This window comes from Cucurbita moschata, unplaced genomic scaffold, assembly GCF_002738365.1.
Source record: "Cucurbita moschata cultivar Rifu unplaced genomic scaffold, Cmos_1.0 Cmo_Scf00015, whole genome shotgun sequence".
NCBI lineage: Eukaryota > Viridiplantae > Streptophyta > Magnoliopsida > Cucurbitales > Cucurbitaceae > Cucurbita > Cucurbita moschata.
In genome coordinates, this window is record NW_019268531.1 from 2,029,874 (window position 1) to 2,046,615 (window position 16,742).

Genomic DNA, 16,742 nt, shown 5'->3' on the forward strand with positions numbered 1-16,742 from the left:
CCCCCCCCCCCCCAAAAAAAAGAATATATATTATGTCTATATATAAAAAAAATTTCTTAAAAAAAAGGATGAAATTATAAATATATTTTAAAATTAAAAAAATGAAATAAACACAATTTAAATATTTAACATTTATTCTTGCTTAACAGGGCTGCGGTGGTGGTGGAAGATCTCTGGTCGCCGCCGGAGAACTCGTGAATATCGTAAGCTACATTTATTTGTATACGTTAAATAATTATAAATATATGATTAAAATTAAAAGATATTTGAAAATTAAGTATATATATATATATATATATATTTTTTTTTTATATAAATTAACCCGAAAAGAAAATGGGATTTGCAGGGTTTCAAGAATGTGAAAGATATGGGCGGAGGGTTTGAGGCTTGGGTGGCTAATGGACTTCCTGTGTCTTACCCAAAAGCATGAAGGACGACCGACCCAGAAACTAACGGACCCTAGCTCTAATTTTACACCTTATGTTGTAAACCCATGTGGTAATAATAATAATAATAATAATAATAAAATTATTGTTGTCTCAAGTTTTTACTAATATTATTGCATAAGATTATGAGAAAAATAGAAGAAAATATCCTTATATTAATGAAAAACGTACATTCAAATAAAATTTATATGCGAGTAAAAATTATTCATTATCTAAATTGATTAAAAAAGTTTAAAGTTTAATTTAGGTAATTTATAGTTTTAAATACTATTTTAATTTTTTTTAGAGGTTTTTTAAAAGAAAAAAAATTAAAATTTACCCAATTTAAAATGAAATTCAAATTCTTTATCTTTATCGCCTTGATACCAATCCTATAGTGGAAGAAAACCATGCAGCCAACCAACGACGTCGTATTAAGTAGTTCTTTCTCTAATGTTCGTGGCGCCTTATCATTGGCTTAATAGGATCAATAGACTATACTGCGAGGCACTAGATTGCGTCCTCTTTGGCTCTGGAAACAAGCAAAGATTTGCAGGGAAGACCGAAGTGTTTGTGTAGCGTCCGCTTTGTCTTCCCTAGTTCTACCTCTCCTTCCGCAACGATGGTTCTCGAGGTTTATTTCATCCTACAATTTCTGTTTTTCAATTTCAAATATCTGATTTGCATACAGTTTCGAGATTTCATTCCTCAAATTTGAGAATTATGTGGTTTTCTTGCTATTGTTATCGCATGTTAGGGTTTACTAATTTGACTCTCGTTGTCTCGATTGAGTTAGGCGACGATGATCTGTATTGACAACTCCGAATGGATGCGGAATGGAGATTACAGTCCTTCAAGATTTCAAGCTCAAGAAGATGCCATCAATCTTATTTGTGGCGCCAAGACGCAGGTAACTGATCTTGAACCCGTGTTTTGATTTCCTCTAGCCGTTTTAGCTACGGGAGTCTCTAAAAATGAAGAAGACTCTTCATTCAAAGTTATATTGCGCAAATTGGGATTCCGTTGCAGTTTTCTCATCGTATGATCTGAATATCGCAAGTTGGCTGATCACTTTATCTCTGTAGTTCTTGATTTAGGATCCAATTTTGAGAAAACACATCCTGATAATTTCTCTGTTAGATTTTCTTTTTAGAAGGAATGCATAGGAGGCTTGTCGTGTTTGGAATTTTCTTCTAAGACAAGTCCCTATGTGTTGTTTGCGTGGATTGTTATTATGAATTGTGAACGAACATTTTGTGTTCTTACAGTCTAATCCAGAGAATACGGTTGGAGTTCTGACAATGGCGGGAAAAGGTGTTCGTGTGCTTGTCACTCCGACCACTGACCTTGGCAAGATACTGGCATGCATGCACGGTTAGTTGCATTTATTCTAGTTATTGTAGTTCGTAGCAACGCAGACCTACCACCAGATACCAATCTGCTGTCCTTAATTGTTGGCCCTTTTCTACTATTCTCCTCCACTTGTCTGTAGTCATTGAAAAATTGGAGCTCTTTTGAATTTGTATTGTATTGTTATAGAGAGGAAGTTACACCAGTTCTCCTGGATTCCTGGTTATTTCTGGACGTTAAAGCAATATGTTGTTGGATAAGAAATTGCCTACTTCATATTGCTCTGTAGTTTGTTCTATTAACTAGTTTTAGTCCATCTTATGTATTTTAAGTGGTTTAAACTACATCCCAAACTTTAAATTTAGGTTTGGAGATAGGTGGTGAGATAAACCTCGCAGCTGGCATCCAGGTGGCTCAGTTGGCTCTTAAGCATCGTCAGAACAAAAAGCAGCAACAAAGGATTATAGTATTTGTTGGCAGGTACGTGCTTTAAAAGTTTTTTACCCTCGCTACTACCATTACGGTACTCCAATAAAATATTTAAAGAAGTTTTTGAGGCTCGTGCCAAGATTCTCACCTCGGGGTTGCAATGTCACAAGGGTGTTTATGCTTAGGTTAGATGTGGTTGAATGATGTTTTGAATTAGAAGTTCACCTGACCTAATAACCCTCGCTGATTGATGAACCCCACTTGAGCCTGTAATGGTTGAACAAATCCAAATGCATAAAAAACAAAACAAAAAGAAGACTCTGTAGCATGAAGATGACAACTGAATCTTATAAATTTAAAAAAAAAAAAAAAAGAAAAAGAAATCTGATATACTAACAATTTACCTCAACTGTCAGCATTGACGTAATTTAAAGTCTACATCAATATTTAATACCATGAGAAGCTATTTGAAGTGAGTCAACTTCTCTGTTTCAGAGCAACATGTGTGCTTCTAAATCTCATTGTGGAACAAGGTGTTCTCAGAATGGATAAATCTCAACCAGCCACTACTAAAAGTTTAAATAGCATAATAATTCAGAATGACACCTTGTTCAATTGTTCAACTTACCTATAAGCGTCATGTTCAATGCGTAGTGCTCTGTACATTTGGTGAATAAAGGCTCCTCAAATTCAAATTATAAATCTTGATACGACCATACTTGAACAGGATCTGTTCTATAGGTTGTACAACTGTGTCCTTGAGTCTAAAATGATAAATCTTAATCATCTTTGAGTCTAAAATGATAAATCTTAATTGGCCAATATGGATGCAAGGAAATGTAAATTATGTGTTTTGTGGTAAGGCCTCCAAAAGGGTAATATTCAAAGGAAGACTTTAATTACATGGGATATTTTCCTTCTTAAACTGGTTTATGAAGATTTGGAGAAATTAAGATCCTGCCAAGATGAGCTTCAATAATTCACTTTTAGCTTTCTAAAACAAAGATTTTCCATCTATATTAATTTATCATTACAAAATGGCTGATGCAGTCCTGTCAAACATGAGAAAAAGTTACTGGAGGCGATTGGAAGGAAGTTAAAGAAGAACAATGTCACCCTTGACATTGTTGATTTTGGCGAAGAAGATGATGGCAAACCTGAGAAACTGGAAAGTCTTCTGGCAGCTGTGAATAGTAATGACACCAGTCACATTGTTCATGTTCCTGCTGGTCCAAATGTGCTCTCTGATGTACTCATCAGGTTGGGTTTTGAGTCTGTTTTATTTCAAGATTTTTTGTACTTTTTGTGTCATTACACTTTGTATCCTCATTTTAAGTTTTCTTTATTTGATTTCAGTACTCCTATCTTTACTGGAGACGGGGAAGGTGGGAGTGGTTTTGCAGCAGCTGCGGCGGCTGCTGCTGCTGGTGGCGTATCTGGTTTTGATTTTGGAGTTGATCCCAACTTAGATCCTGAACTTGCCCTTGCTCTTAGAGTTTCAATGGAAGAGGAGAGGGCCAGACAAGAAGCAGCTGCTAAAAAGGCTGCAGAGGAGAATACAAAGCAAGAAAAAGGAGCAGAGCAGCCATCTGGCTCACAGGATGCAACTATGACTGAGCGTCCTGAACTTGCAACTTCTGATGCCGAAAACAAGACTGCTGATTTAATGGTCAGTGTAGCTTGGCTTTTAGATAATTATATTCTAGCAATTTTTTGTTTTGTTTTGTTTTGTTGCTAGACTGCTCTTTTAAAATCTAACTTTTCAGAGTAATTTGATTTTAACCGTTAGCCTTTGCAGAGTAATTTTTTGTTTTGTTTTGTTTTGTTTTGTTTTCTTCTATTCCAATTTGAATAAACTTCGCTATCCTTGAGAGACGTTGTTAGCAGAAAGGCAAAAACAATTCTTATTATTTGAGTTGATTCTGGATTATAGGATGATGATAATGCACTGCTACAACAAGCCCTTGCTATGTCCATGGATAATCCTTCTGCTACCAGTGACATACGAGACATTGACATGTCAGAAGTAGCATCAGATGATCCTGATTTGGCACTTGGTAATTCCTTGCTGTTTCACGTTTTCCAATTTTTTTAGGCTTTCCTGATTCACGATTTCATACGCGCTTGCTTTCTCTTCATCTATCATCTTTTTGTCATTGGAGTTTCTAGAGAAAACTCCTCAAATCATTACTCGATCACCCTATGGGCTGCATGAAATTGTTCATGCTGACATGTTGCTGATTAGTAACAAACGAGAGGACTTCAATCATCCGTAATGATAGTTGACTGTCGAGAAGTACAAACATTTGAGTTTGGCTAACTTGTACGTTTCCAAGAGTCTTAAGCACTTAGCAAAATTGACCATTAGACATGACAAATAGTTAATTTGGGTCTAACGTCTGTTAGACACGTATTTTGCGACATAAATAGTAATTTAGAAGGAAAACAATAAATTTTGAAAGCGAAATACATAATATGGGTGTGGTATTATGTATGACTTTGAGTTTTTCCGTATAAAAATGATATATATTTTCATAAACATATCCTTGTTGTGTTTGAGGCTAAGATTTTGAATTAATGACGTGCCATTGTGTGCTATCTGTATTTGTGATTCTTAGCTTGATGGATAGACTGGTTTGAACATTTTTATCCATGTCCATACAAAACCATCAATCTGATAGTTGCCTCGCAGCTCTTCAGTTATCGGTGCAGGAAGGCTCTAGTGATTCGACAAGTCAGACAGATATGAGCAAATTGTTGGCCGATCAGTCTTTTGTGTCTTCTATTCTAGCTTCAGTATGTATACATAGTCTCAACTTTTCTCCCCCATTTTTCTTTTCTATGTTGAGAAATTAAAGCATATCTCTTTGTAGTTTCTCGGCTTCCAGTGAAATAGTAACAAAAATTCCTTTGCAGCTTCCAGGCGTAGATCCAAATGACCCTTCTGTAAAAGATTTGCTTGCTTCCATGCAAAGCCAAGCCGAGGTGAGTCGTGTCAACTTTCGCATATTTAAACAGAAAACTAAAGATGAAATCGTTATCAAATAGAGTGTTAACATTTAGAATATGTTTAGTACTAGGCTTTCTCTCTTTTCGTGGATTTCCTTTTCTTCATCTTTCGACAAAATATGTTAACCGAAAACTTTCAACATAACTTAACTAGTCAAACACAACATGGATACATGAATTTGAATGAGGATTACATTTTTTGCTGCACGCAGGATAAGAAAAATGAAGACAAAGCACCAAAGGAAGATGAAAAATGAGGCATTTCAAGCTCAGGGTTCGGCCAAGGAAGATTCTTACCCTCAATTCCTTCAACATTCTCTCCCGTCTCTAAATTGCTATCTTTTCGTATCAAAATATATGGTATCTGCCGTGTGCCTTCCTCCATTCTGGATCTTGATATCTCATCTTCTTCATTGTCAGACAAAGACCGTACAAGTTCTTCCCCATGTGACAGGATAGGACCAATAGCTTCAGAACATTATTTTCCTTTTCACATCCTCATTCAACACATTTTGTTTATTCAATGAAAATTATATGTTTGTGTCTGAATGCGTTACCTTCTAGAAATGAAACTCAGGATAAACTATAATAGTATAAATCAAAGTTATGCTATTTTGAAAATACATTATTAAATATAAGTTATGGAAGGATGAGAGTGGCTTCTCGATATGTTTTTGTTATCTTCAAAATGTGGCTTTCAATTAATTTATAATATCGATGAGGAAAATGGACGATCAATTTAAGAAACTTCTGATAAGGATAAACCTGCACTGTCACTCTGTCGGTTGGGGTCCAAGAATAACTTCCATATTGTTATTATTTTACCCCAAAAAAAAAAAAAATCTTGAAAAAGGGGACCATCATTAACTTCCCACGTAAAATCCGACCGTCGTTTCCCTCCACATTCATCGTGGAAGCGATGGCCATTAAATTCCCTACCAACCACTGAAAATCAGCTCCCTTATTTTACTTATCCAAACCGACAGACAACTCTCCCCCGTTACAATCTTCCTTATTGTGGATATTTCATTGGATAACACAAAATCTTAGTTTAATTCATTAAGCTCGATGAAAAGCCTTTCATATTCCTGAATCTTTATTGCCCATGATTCGAGTTCAAGTTTCTATTATGGAAATTGAACGGAAAGATCAAGGAACTCGTCAATGGAGGTCAATAATATCTCTTGTACGGAGGTTTGGTTTCAAGTTTTTAAAGACCCGACAGAGTCATGATCGTTTTCTAAGCCGGCCAGAAAAATCCAAAATGCAAGAGGCCCCATCCCATTTTTTTTCACCTCTCGCCTATATTTTGCTGTATGAACACTGGAGTTGGGGGAATCGGCGTTGAATAATGGAGAAACACCCCAGTTCTGGGCTACCCTTTTTGTTTCTGATTCTTGTGTTGATATCCTTTTGTGTTGAAGTGAGGTGTAATTTTGTGAGCTATGACACTGGTGGTGGCGCTGTGGAAGGCAAGTTGAATGTTCATTTGGTTGCTCATTCGCACGATGATGTTGGTTGGTTGAAGACGATCGATCAGTACTATGTTGGTTCAAATAACAGTATTCAGGTTAATTGATATCTATGATCTTGTGTTCATCATAGATTTTCTTGGATTTGGATGCCATTTTTTGATGGTTGAATTTGATGGTGTTCATATAGGGAGCGTGTGTGCAGAATGTGCTTGATTCGGTTGTTAGTTCTTTGCTTCGTGATTCAAACAGGAAGTTTGTATTTGCTGAAATGGTAAGTTCTTTTCTGCCTGTTCTAATCACTGGGATTCATTCTTTTGTGAGGGTATCTAGAATGAGTACTTTTAACAAAAGCATAAGCTAAATGAGATGAGCTCAATGATTTGTGGCTTGGCTATGTACTATGAAAAGCACTTTTAAAGGGATTTCTGATCAATTCGTTGAGTAAAACTGTAACGGCCTAGGCACACTGCTAGTAGATATTGTCATTTTTCCCTTTTGGTTTTTTCTTCCTTCAAGGTTTTTAAAACGCGTATGCTAGGGGAGGTTTCTACACCCTTATAAAGAATGTTTCGTTTTTCTCCCCAACCGATGTGGGATCTCACAATCCACCTCTCTTCGGGACCCAATGTCCTTGTTGGCACTCATTCCATTCTCTAATCGATGTGGGACCCCCCAATCCACTCCCTTTCGAGGCCCAACGTCCTTGCTGACACACCACCTCGTGTCCACCCCCCTTCAAGGCTCAACCTCGTCGCTGACATATCGCCTGGTGTCTAGCTTTGATACCATTTGTAATGACCCAAGCACACCGCTAACAGATATTGTCTTTTTTGGACTTTACCTTTTAGACTTCTCCTCACGGTTTTTAAAATGCATATGCTATGGGGGGGTTTCTACACCCTTGTAAAGAATGCTTCATTCTCCTCTCCAACTGATGTGGGATCTCACAATCCACCCCCTTGGGGGCCGAGTGTCCTCGTTGGCACTCGTTCCTTTCTCTAATTGACATGGGACCCCCCTTCGGGGCTCAGCGTCCTTTCTGGCACACCACCTCATGTCCACCCCCTTCGGGACTCAGCCTTCTAGCTAGCACATCGCCCAATGTCTGGCTCTGATACCATTTGTAACGGCCCAAGCACACCGCTAGCAGATGTTGTCCTCTTTGGGCTTTCCCTTTCGGGCTTTCCCTCAAGGTTTTTAAAATGCGTATGCTAGAGGGAGGTTTCACACCCGTATAAAAAATGCTTCGTTCTCCACCCCAACGGATGTGGGATCTCACAAAAACACTCTCCACACTCTTTTTCGGGGTGTTTTTAACTTAATTTTAAACGTGAAAATTTTGTGTGAAACAGCCAAAAACACTCCCAACCATAGTCTATATACATATATATAAAGTGTGCCATCTTAAATTTGATATCTCTATCCATGTTGAAGTTAACACTATGGATCTCCTAAATTAGGCAGCAACAGCATGAGAAAGCTATGTAAATTGTTCTTAATGAAGTTCATTGTGAATGGCTTAGGCATTTTTCCAGCGATGGTGGTCACAGCAAAGTCCCAAGCTTCAACAACGAGTGAGAGAACTTGTTGAAGTTGGCCAGTTGGAATTCATGTATGCAATCATAAAACAACTTAGCCTTTCTCTGAGCCTTATATTGAGGATATTAGCCAATATGTTTCTGTATCTTTAGAAATGGAGGTTGGTGTATGCATGATGAAGCAACATGCCATTACATAGACATGATTGACCAAACCACTCTGGGGCACAGCGTTATAAAGGAAGAATTCAACACGGTTCCTCGTGCTGGATGGCAAATTGATCCGTTCGGCCACTCCGCCGTGCAAGCTTACTTACTCGGTGCTGAGGTTCTTTGTTTCGTCGATCTCTAATCCTATTTTTCCTTAGTTTTTTGACCATGTATTCACTTTTCCTTGATGAAACTAGCTCGGCCACGCTCACCTGTGTTGTAGTTCTGGCATGGTTTTTCCAGGTCGGTTTCGACTCTGTACATTTTGCAAGGATTGATTATCAGGATAGAGCAAAGCGGATGGTCGATAAATCTCTAGAAGTCGTATGGCGTGGCTCCAAAACATTTGGTTCTTCATCTCAGGTGTACCAAACTCATCCGATTTACTCTCCTACAATGCCATTCTTTCTTACCTGCTGTTGTAAATATACTTATTTTTGTACTTGCTGTTCGCTTGCAGATCTTTGCAAACGCCTTCCCTGTACATTACAGTCCTCCTCCTGGTTTTCACTTCGAAGTAAACGACAACACCAATATTATTCAGGTCTAATGTTTGTGAACGAACGACTACTCGAAATCCTTGGTAACATTCGTCTTAACTAATATGATAAAACTGCAGGATGATCCTTTACTTTACGACTACAACGTTAAACAACGAGTTAATGATTTTATAGATGCAGCTCTGACCCAAGTAAAATCTCCACTTGATGATTTGCATTCTGGTTTTAGGCTTCAGGGAAACATTGGTTAATTATTTGCACTGTTGTATCATGTATGTGCAGGCTAATGTCACTAGGACTAATCATATTATGTGGACAATGGGTGATGATTTTCAGTACCAATATGCTGAGTCCTGGTTCAAGCAGATGGATAAGTTTATTCACTATGTTAAAAAGGTTTGGTTGACCGAAACACGATTCTTTGGCACGTGTTTTGCGTTCTGATTACTGGGTTACCGTTTCCCACTTGTTTTTGTTGTTTTGGGAATGCATAATTTATCAGGATGGTCGGATTAATGCTTTGTATTCAACACCATCCATGTATACTGATGCAAAAAATGCAGCGAATGAATCATGGCCGTTGAAAACCGATGATTTTTTCCCGTGAGTCCTGCATCATCTTTTATGTTTGACTTTGTTTTGGTATTATGTAATTGAACAATATGCTTCCACATTGATAATAACAGGTATGCTGATCGTGATCATGCGTACTGGACCGGCTTCTTTACAAGTCGTCCAGCGTTTAAAGGATATATACGGATGCTGAGTGGATATTACTTGGTATGTCACAAGGGTAGCTGAGGATTTATTAAAGAGTGACTAAATCTATGTTGGAGTTTTAACTTTTGGAATGTTACTGTAACGGCGCAAGCCTACCGCTAGCAGATATTGTCCTCTTTGGGTTTTCCCTTTCAAGCTTCCCCTCAAGGTTTTTAAAACGCGTCTGTTAGGGAGAGGTTTCCACACTCTTGTAAAGAATGTTTCGTTCTCCTCCCAACCGATGTGGGATCTCACAATCCACCTCCTTCGGGGTCCAGTGTCCTCGTTGACACTCGTTCCCTTCTCCAATTGATGTGGGATCCCCCAACGTTCTTGTTAGCACACCTTCTCATGTCAACCCCCTTCGGGGCTCAGCCTCCTCGCTAGTGTACTTGGTGTTTGGCTCTGATACCATTTTGTAATGGTCTAAGCCCACCGCTAGTAGATATTGTTCTCCTTGGACTTTCCTTTTTGGGCTTCTCCTCAAGGTTTTTAAAATGCGTCTGCTAGGAAGAGGTTTCCACACCCTTGTAAAGAATGCTTCGTTCTCCTCCCCAACCGAGGTATGATATCACAGTTACGATCTCTAACATTTTGTTGGGCCCTTGAATATAGCCGCTGAAGATCTTCAATTGTTATGCCAAGTTGAACTGCTTGAATTTCTCGGTACATGTTAAAAGTTCACATCAGTTGAATAATCTTCTGTTTCAAAATAGGCAGCCCGACAACTCGAATTCCTTGTTGGAAGGAGATCCAGTGGCCCGAATACTTATAGTCTTGGCGATGCTTTGGGGATTGCACAGCACCATGATGCAGTGACTGGTACTGCTAAGCAGCATACTACAAATGACTATACGAAACGGCTTGCTGCAGGATCCTCTGAGGTGGGTTCCATATTTCTTACTCGAGACTCGGTTGGATCCCATAATCACACTCTAATTTACCCTGTGTTCTTCTTGTAAGCTTAAATATATCTTAGCTTTTTAAACTGAAGACAGTGGAAACATTTACAGGCTGAAGCAGTAGTCAATTCTGCCCTTATTTGCCTTGGACAAAAGAAATTGGGTGATCATTGCGAGATATCAAAAACGCTAAGCCAGGTGTTGTTTTGTTGTTGCTTGGATCTCTGACGTTATTTTTCTAAGTTCTTCATTTCCTGAAATTTGTTCTTCATTTTTGGGTCACTCAGATCCTTTTTTCTTATTATTTTGTTGGAACTGTTGCACTTTATCTGAAGTTCCCTTTATTTTTTGTTATGTAGTGCCCGTTACTCAATATCAGTTTCTGCCCACCAACTGAGCAAGATATTCAAGGAGGGAATAGTTTGGTAATGTTCCCTTCCTTTCCCTTTTCTTCGAAAACGCGCTCTTCAAAGTTTACAACTACAATGTGACGAGTAAACGTGTCTGTGGTCAGGTTGTGGTGGTGTACAACCCGCTTGGATGGATTCGTAACGATTTTGTTAGAATACCAGTGAGTATAAACTTCCTTTTGCTTGCTCAGTTTCACATTCTTGTTAATTGATTGACTTTGATCATTACTGTATCATCTTCAATATGAATGGGAAGAGAGAACAATGTAATCTGAAAAGGAAAACTTTCATCAGGTTCATGATGCTGATCTTGTAGTCCAAGATATCTCAGGCAAAACCATTGAGTCGCAATTTCTAGCCATTGATAAAGTCACGAAAAACATAAGCGAGTTCTATGTGAAGGCCTACTCCGGACAGGCGAGGGGACAATTTCCCAAGTACTGGCTTCTGTTTCAAGTGTCGGTTCCTCAACTTGGATGGAACACGTACTTTATTTCTAAAGGAAGTGATGGAGGTAAATATTCGTCATTCTATCCATGTCTATGTCGTTTCTCCTTTCTTGTGACAAAGAACAGTGGACGTCTTTTGAATTCGAACGTTATGATCTCTCCACTGTTCTTAGAAATGGATCTTAAGATGTACTTATCTGCTGAGAAAATCATTGAAATCCCATAAAAGAAGTTGTATGAGACTTCCTAACTCACTTTTGTACCAAAATTATTCAGGCAAAACAAGATCTAAATTTCTTCCCACTGACACTGACAGTCAGAAGGATACCGTTGTTGTTGGACCTGGCCACTTGAAGATGTCCTTTTCTATTGCTTCTGGTCAACTAAAACGAATGTACAATTCAAAAACCGGGGTAAATTGTCTCGCTTTTTCTACTCGAAGTTCTTTTAGCATTAAAAGGTTGACATACTTCACTCATCTTATACTGCTTGGCTGGTGATTATATGCATTTTGTTAGTTTCTAAGTTCCCGGGCATGTTTTGTTAGAAACCACGACTCTCTATAATGGTATGATATTGTCCACTTTAAGCATAAACTCTCATGGTTTTGCTTTTGGTTTCCACAAAAGATCTCATGCCAATGGGATGTATTCCTTACATATAAACCCATGATCAACCACTTAATTAGCCGACGTGGGACTCCTTTCTCAACAATCCTTCACCATCCTCCCCTCGAACAAAGCACACCATAGAGCCTCCCCTGAGGCCTGTGGAGCCCTCGAACAACCTCCCCTTAATCAAGGCTGGACTCCTTCTCTGGAGCCCTCGACAAATTACGCCCTTTGTTCGACGCTTGAGTCACTTTTGACTACAACTTTGAAGCTCATAACTTCTTTGTTCGACATTTGGGGATTCTATTGACATTATTGTCAAGTTAAGGGCACTACTCTGATACAAAAAGCAAACCCATGAGAGCTTACCGTGATATTTAACTTAATTATGATCGTGATCTTACCGTGATATTTACTCAATTTTTGTTCGTTTTGTCTTTGGAGTTTATGATGTTTACAAAATTAACTGAGAAATCTCCATATGCCAGGTTGATGTACCAATACAACAAAGCTATCTTTGGTATGCTTCAGCTTCAGGTTCTATTAACAATAACCAGGTCGCTCAGACTCCTTAAACGAAGATATTTCATGAAATTGATATCTGGCATCTACTAATATGACTTTACCCTAATTTCTTCATGTAGAATTCTGGTGCATATATTTTTGTGCCTCAAGGGGAACCAAATATCATTTCAAGATCAGTAAGCCTCGTGTTTCCCTTGTTCTTTTTACGTGATGTTGTAACAGCCCAAGCCCAAGCCCACCGCTAGGAGATACTGTCCTCTTTGGGCTTTCCCTCTAGGTTTTAAAACGTGTATGCTAGGGAGAGGTTTCCACACCCTTATAAAAAATGTTTTGTTTCTCTCTCCAACCGATGTGGGATCTCACAATCCACCTCCTTTCAGAGCCCAACGTCCTCACTGACACTCGTTCCCCTTTCCAATCGATGTGGCAGATATTGTCCTCTTTGGGCTTTCCCTTCTGGGTTTCCCCTCAAGGTTTTAAAACGCGTATGCTAGGGAGAGATTTCCACACCCTTATAAAGAATGCTTCGTTTTCCTCTCCAACCGATATGAGATCTCACAAATATGCATCAAGTTGTTTTCTTTCTTGTGTTTATTATGTTCCAAGCTTCTTCTTTTTCCTCATTTTCATGTTGAACTCAACAGGTTCCTGTGGAAATCATTCGTGGACCGCTGGTCGATGAGGTCCGCCAACAATTCAGCCCGTGGGTATACCAGGTTGCTTGCTAAAAATAGAATGAATTTGACAAAGGAACTGTCCATTTGGGATCATATCTGTTAATGGCTTAATCTTTGAGTGTATGGTTGTGTATTAGGTCGTTAGACTTTACAAAGACAGAGAGCATGCTGAATTTGAATTCACTGTGAGTACTCTGAAGCTTTATTCTCAAACTGCTCTGCTTTTCATCTTCCTGTTTGCAAAACTCCCAAACTTGTTGATATCTTAAGCGTTCATTGAATGGTTCTGGTAAAATTCTACTCTCAAGGTTGGTCCAATTCCAGTGGACGATAGTGTGGGAAAGGAGGTCATCACGAGATTGGTGACGAATATGGTAACGGATAAGGCGTTTTACACTGATTCGAACGGGAGAGACTTTTTAAAGCGGGTAAGTAGCATACAAATGTTCCTACTTTCCGTTTGAATTATCTTGTTCTGCACCATTTCTATGAGATCCCACGTTGGTTGGAGAGGGGAACGAAACATTCTTTATAAGGGTGTGGAAACCTTTTCCTAACAGACGTGTTTTAAAACCTCGAGGGGAAGCTCGAAAGGGAAAATCCAAAGAGGGCAATATCTGCTAGCGGTGGGTAATTGTTACCATGAGTATTATTTGCAGGTTCGGGATTATAGACAAGACTGGAATCTCTCTGTGAACGAACCACAGGCGGGAAACTATTACCCGGTAATGCTCCACGACTTGATTGACTGTGATAAAGTTCATTAATCAAGTAGATAGTATAGGGGCCATGACCTTTGCTCTGTTGGGATGTTCTTCTCAGCTCAACCTCGGGGTTTATGCTACCGATAAAAAGACTGAATTATCCGTGTTGGTCGATCGTGCCACCGGAGCAGCCAGCATTAAAGATGGACAAGTAGAGTTAATGCTTCATAGGTTGATTTGCTTTTTCACATTCTTATTCTCTGATACTTGCTTGAAGATGCAAATTATCATAGACATTGGAATGCTAAGTTGTTCGTTTTTCAATAATGCAAAAGGCGTACTATCTTGGACGACAGTAGAGGAGTCGGGGAACCTCTCGACGAAATGGTGTGTCTTGAAGACACTTGTCAAGGGTTAACGGTATAGTATTCGACTGGAACACGATTCTCGTTCAAGTTCAGTCTCTTTTTGAAGGAGTTTCTGATGTTTTTCATTGATAAACTACAAAACTGAATCTTATGCTTTCCTCATATCTCATTGACAATCTTTTTATCAGGTGAGGGGAAATTACTATGTGAACATCGACAAACCGGGTTTGGGAGCTCGTTGGCGCCGAAAAACGGGCCAGGAAATTTACTCCCCGCTTCTCTTAGCTTTCGCACACGAGGTATGATATATGAATACTGTAAATAACATCCAAATTCCATCTCTTGGTTGTAATATCTACTGTTTGTACAGAGAAGGGAGAGCTGGATTGCATCTAAGGTGACTAAATCAACAACAATGGATCCAAATTACAGCTTGCCTCTCAATGTTGCCTTGATTACTCTTCAGGTGATCACGGCAGCTTCGACTTCGTTCTTCGCTATACGCTCTCTCTCTGTGAGATCCCACATCGGTTGGAGAGGGAAACAAAACATTCCTTATAAGGGTGTGAAAACCTCTCCCTAACAAACGCGTTTTAAAAATCTTGAGGGGAAGCCCGAAAGGGAAAGCCCAAAAAAGACAATATTTGCTAGCGGTGAATTTTGGCTGTTACAAATAGTATTTAGAGCCAGACACCGAAAGGTGTGCTAGCGAGGACACTGCGCCCCCAAGGGGAGTGGATTGTGAGATCCCATATCAGTTGGAGAAGGAAACGAAACATTTCTTATAAATGTGTGGAAATCTCTCTCTAATATACGCGTTTTAAAACCTCGAGGGGAAGCCCGAAAGGGAAAGCCCAAAGAAAACAATATCTGCTAGTGGTGGGTTTGGGCTATTACAAATGGTATTAGAGCCAGACACCGAGCGGTGTGCCAACGAGGACGTTGGGCCCCCAAGGGGGGTGGATTGTGAGATCCCACATCGATTAACGAAACATTCCTATTAAGGGTGTGGAAACTTTCCTCTAACAGACACATTTTAAAACCAAAAGGGAAAGTCCAAAGAGGACAATATCTGCTAGCGGTGGTTACACTCTCGCTTTCTCTCTAACTATTAGTTCTGCAGGAGCTGAAAGACGGAAGAGTATTAGTCCGGTTGGCACATCTATACGAGGTAAAACAAACATCCCATAGAATTGGCTCTGTCAAAAACTACAAATCATTTAGTTTATAAGTGAATCCGAGCTACTTGTAACGATTTCGACTGCGATCTGTCCAGGCCGGAGAAGATCCTGAATATTCAAACTTGGCTAAAGTGGAACTGAAGAGAATGTTCTTCAAGAAAATGGTATGTAAACAAGAACCATCTCAAGAATGTGAAGTAAATGAAGGTTTTAACTTGTTTCCATGGTGGGGTTCTGTTTTTTTTTCCAGATAAAAGAGGTGCAGGAGATGAGTTTATCAGCAAATCAGTTGAAATCAAAGATGAAACAGATGTCATGGAAGGTTGAGGGAGACGGCAAAACAGAATCCGCCACCCCAGTTAGAGGTGGCCCTATTCACCACTCTGCTCTTGTCGTGGAGTTGGGCCCAATGGAGATTCGCACTTTCATATTGAAATTTTGACTCAAAATTTCATCCCCCTCTGTGGAACTTAAATATCTTCGGCAATAAATTCATCACTAGCAAATATTGTCTTTTTTGAACATTTTTTTGAACATTTTCTTTCGGGCTTTCTCTCAAGGTTTTAACACCCTTACAAAGAATGTTTCGTTCCTCTCTCCATGGGATCTCACAATTCATCCTTCTTTGGGGTCCAGCATCCTCGCTAGCCCTCGTTTCTTTCTCCAATCGATGTGGGATCTCATAATTTACCCCTTTTTACGACTCAGCGTCCTCGATAGCACACACTACTTGGTGTCTACTTGCCTTTGAGTCTCAACGTCCTTACTACCATATTGTTCGATATTTGGCTCTAATACCGTTTGTAACCGCCTAAATCCACTATTAAGTATTTTGATTTAACTTCTTTTCTTTTTAAGAGGTGGAATAGAATAACCTGGTTGAAGCGTAAAATGCATTGTATGTCCCATAATAGGTCCTATTCTTCTACCCTTTCTCGGGAGTCTATGACTATTCATAACTATTACCTTGACACCAAAGAAGAGTTCGACCCAATGCTTTATTTCCGTCCTAGTTGATCCCGATTCGACATTAGAAGTATATTGATTTTTTCCCAATAATTGAGTATTTGGACTTTCCTTCCTCTCAAGATTTTTAAAAGGGAGAGGTTTCAATACCCTTATAAATAATGTTTCGTTCTCTCTAAAACAGACGTGGGATCTCATAGAAACTCTCTTCATTGAGTTTCCTCGTATCTTTTATTAGCATATGTTTTAATCAT

At 39.1% G+C, this 16,742-nt stretch overlaps 3 protein-coding genes across 3 annotated transcripts in view; all 3 read left to right on the plus strand.

Annotated features, from left to right (window-relative positions):
* The window catches only part of LOC111452992 (thiosulfate sulfurtransferase 18-like), a 7,057-nt gene extending 6,526 nt beyond the window's left edge, over window positions 1-531 (plus strand). The window contains exons 5-6 of the mRNA XM_023093902.1: window positions 150-203; window positions 347-531. Of these exons, the coding sequence (XP_022949670.1) occupies window positions 150-203; window positions 347-430 (138 nt within the window). The 3' untranslated portion in view covers window positions 431-531. The remainder of the gene's footprint in view (window positions 1-149; window positions 204-346) is intronic.
* A 294-nt stretch (window positions 532-825) lies between these two features.
* Window positions 826-5,762, plus strand: LOC111453711 (26S proteasome non-ATPase regulatory subunit 4 homolog). Its single transcript, XM_023094921.1, has 10 exons — window positions 826-1,059; window positions 1,222-1,335; window positions 1,694-1,799; window positions 2,141-2,255; window positions 3,255-3,464; window positions 3,561-3,873; window positions 4,138-4,261; window positions 4,897-5,000; window positions 5,121-5,189; window positions 5,426-5,762. Exons 1-10 carry the CDS (start codon window positions 1,048-1,050, stop codon window positions 5,468-5,470), a joined length of 1,212 nt encoding a protein of 403 aa, XP_022950689.1. The 5' UTR covers window positions 826-1,047; the 3' UTR covers window positions 5,471-5,762.
* Window positions 5,763-6,197: 435 nt separating this feature from the next.
* LOC111453525 (alpha-mannosidase) lies at window positions 6,198-16,028 on the plus strand. The gene is made up of 29 exons (XM_023094652.1): window positions 6,198-6,783; window positions 6,876-6,959; window positions 8,212-8,300; window positions 8,380-8,554; window positions 8,680-8,799; window positions 8,897-8,980; window positions 9,056-9,127; window positions 9,219-9,332; window positions 9,439-9,539; window positions 9,623-9,716; window positions 10,412-10,579; window positions 10,709-10,795; window positions 10,957-11,022; window positions 11,112-11,168; window positions 11,302-11,521; window positions 11,733-11,869; window positions 12,556-12,624; window positions 12,712-12,768; window positions 13,237-13,308; window positions 13,407-13,454; window positions 13,578-13,697; window positions 13,929-13,994; window positions 14,092-14,204; window positions 14,309-14,393; window positions 14,530-14,640; window positions 14,712-14,807; window positions 15,465-15,512; window positions 15,618-15,686; window positions 15,773-16,028. Exons 1-29 carry the CDS (start codon window positions 6,565-6,567, stop codon window positions 15,962-15,964), a joined length of 3,033 nt encoding a protein of 1,010 aa, XP_022950420.1. The 5' UTR covers window positions 6,198-6,564; the 3' UTR covers window positions 15,965-16,028.
* Window positions 16,029-16,742: the final 714 nt, after the last annotated feature.

Excerpts from the sequence above, each read along its gene's own strand:
- LOC111453711 (XM_023094921.1), top strand. Across the intron at positions 1,800-2,140 it reads GATACTGGCATGCATGCACG|GTTTGGAGATAGGTGGTGAG; the intron begins GTTAGTTGCATT and ends CTTTAAATTTAG. Across the intron at positions 2,256-3,254 it reads ATTATAGTATTTGTTGGCAG|TCCTGTCAAACATGAGAAAA; the intron begins GTACGTGCTTTA and ends TGGCTGATGCAG.
- LOC111453525 (XM_023094652.1), top strand. The coding sequence starts at position 6,565 with ATGGAGAAACACCCCAGTTCTGGGCTACCCTTTTTGTTTCTGATTCTT. Across the intron at positions 8,800-8,896 it reads CATTTGGTTCTTCATCTCAG|ATCTTTGCAAACGCCTTCCC; the intron begins GTGTACCAAACT and ends GTTCGCTTGCAG. Across the intron at positions 13,698-13,928 it reads GGAGAGACTTTTTAAAGCGG|GTTCGGGATTATAGACAAGA; the intron begins GTAAGTAGCATA and ends TATTATTTGCAG.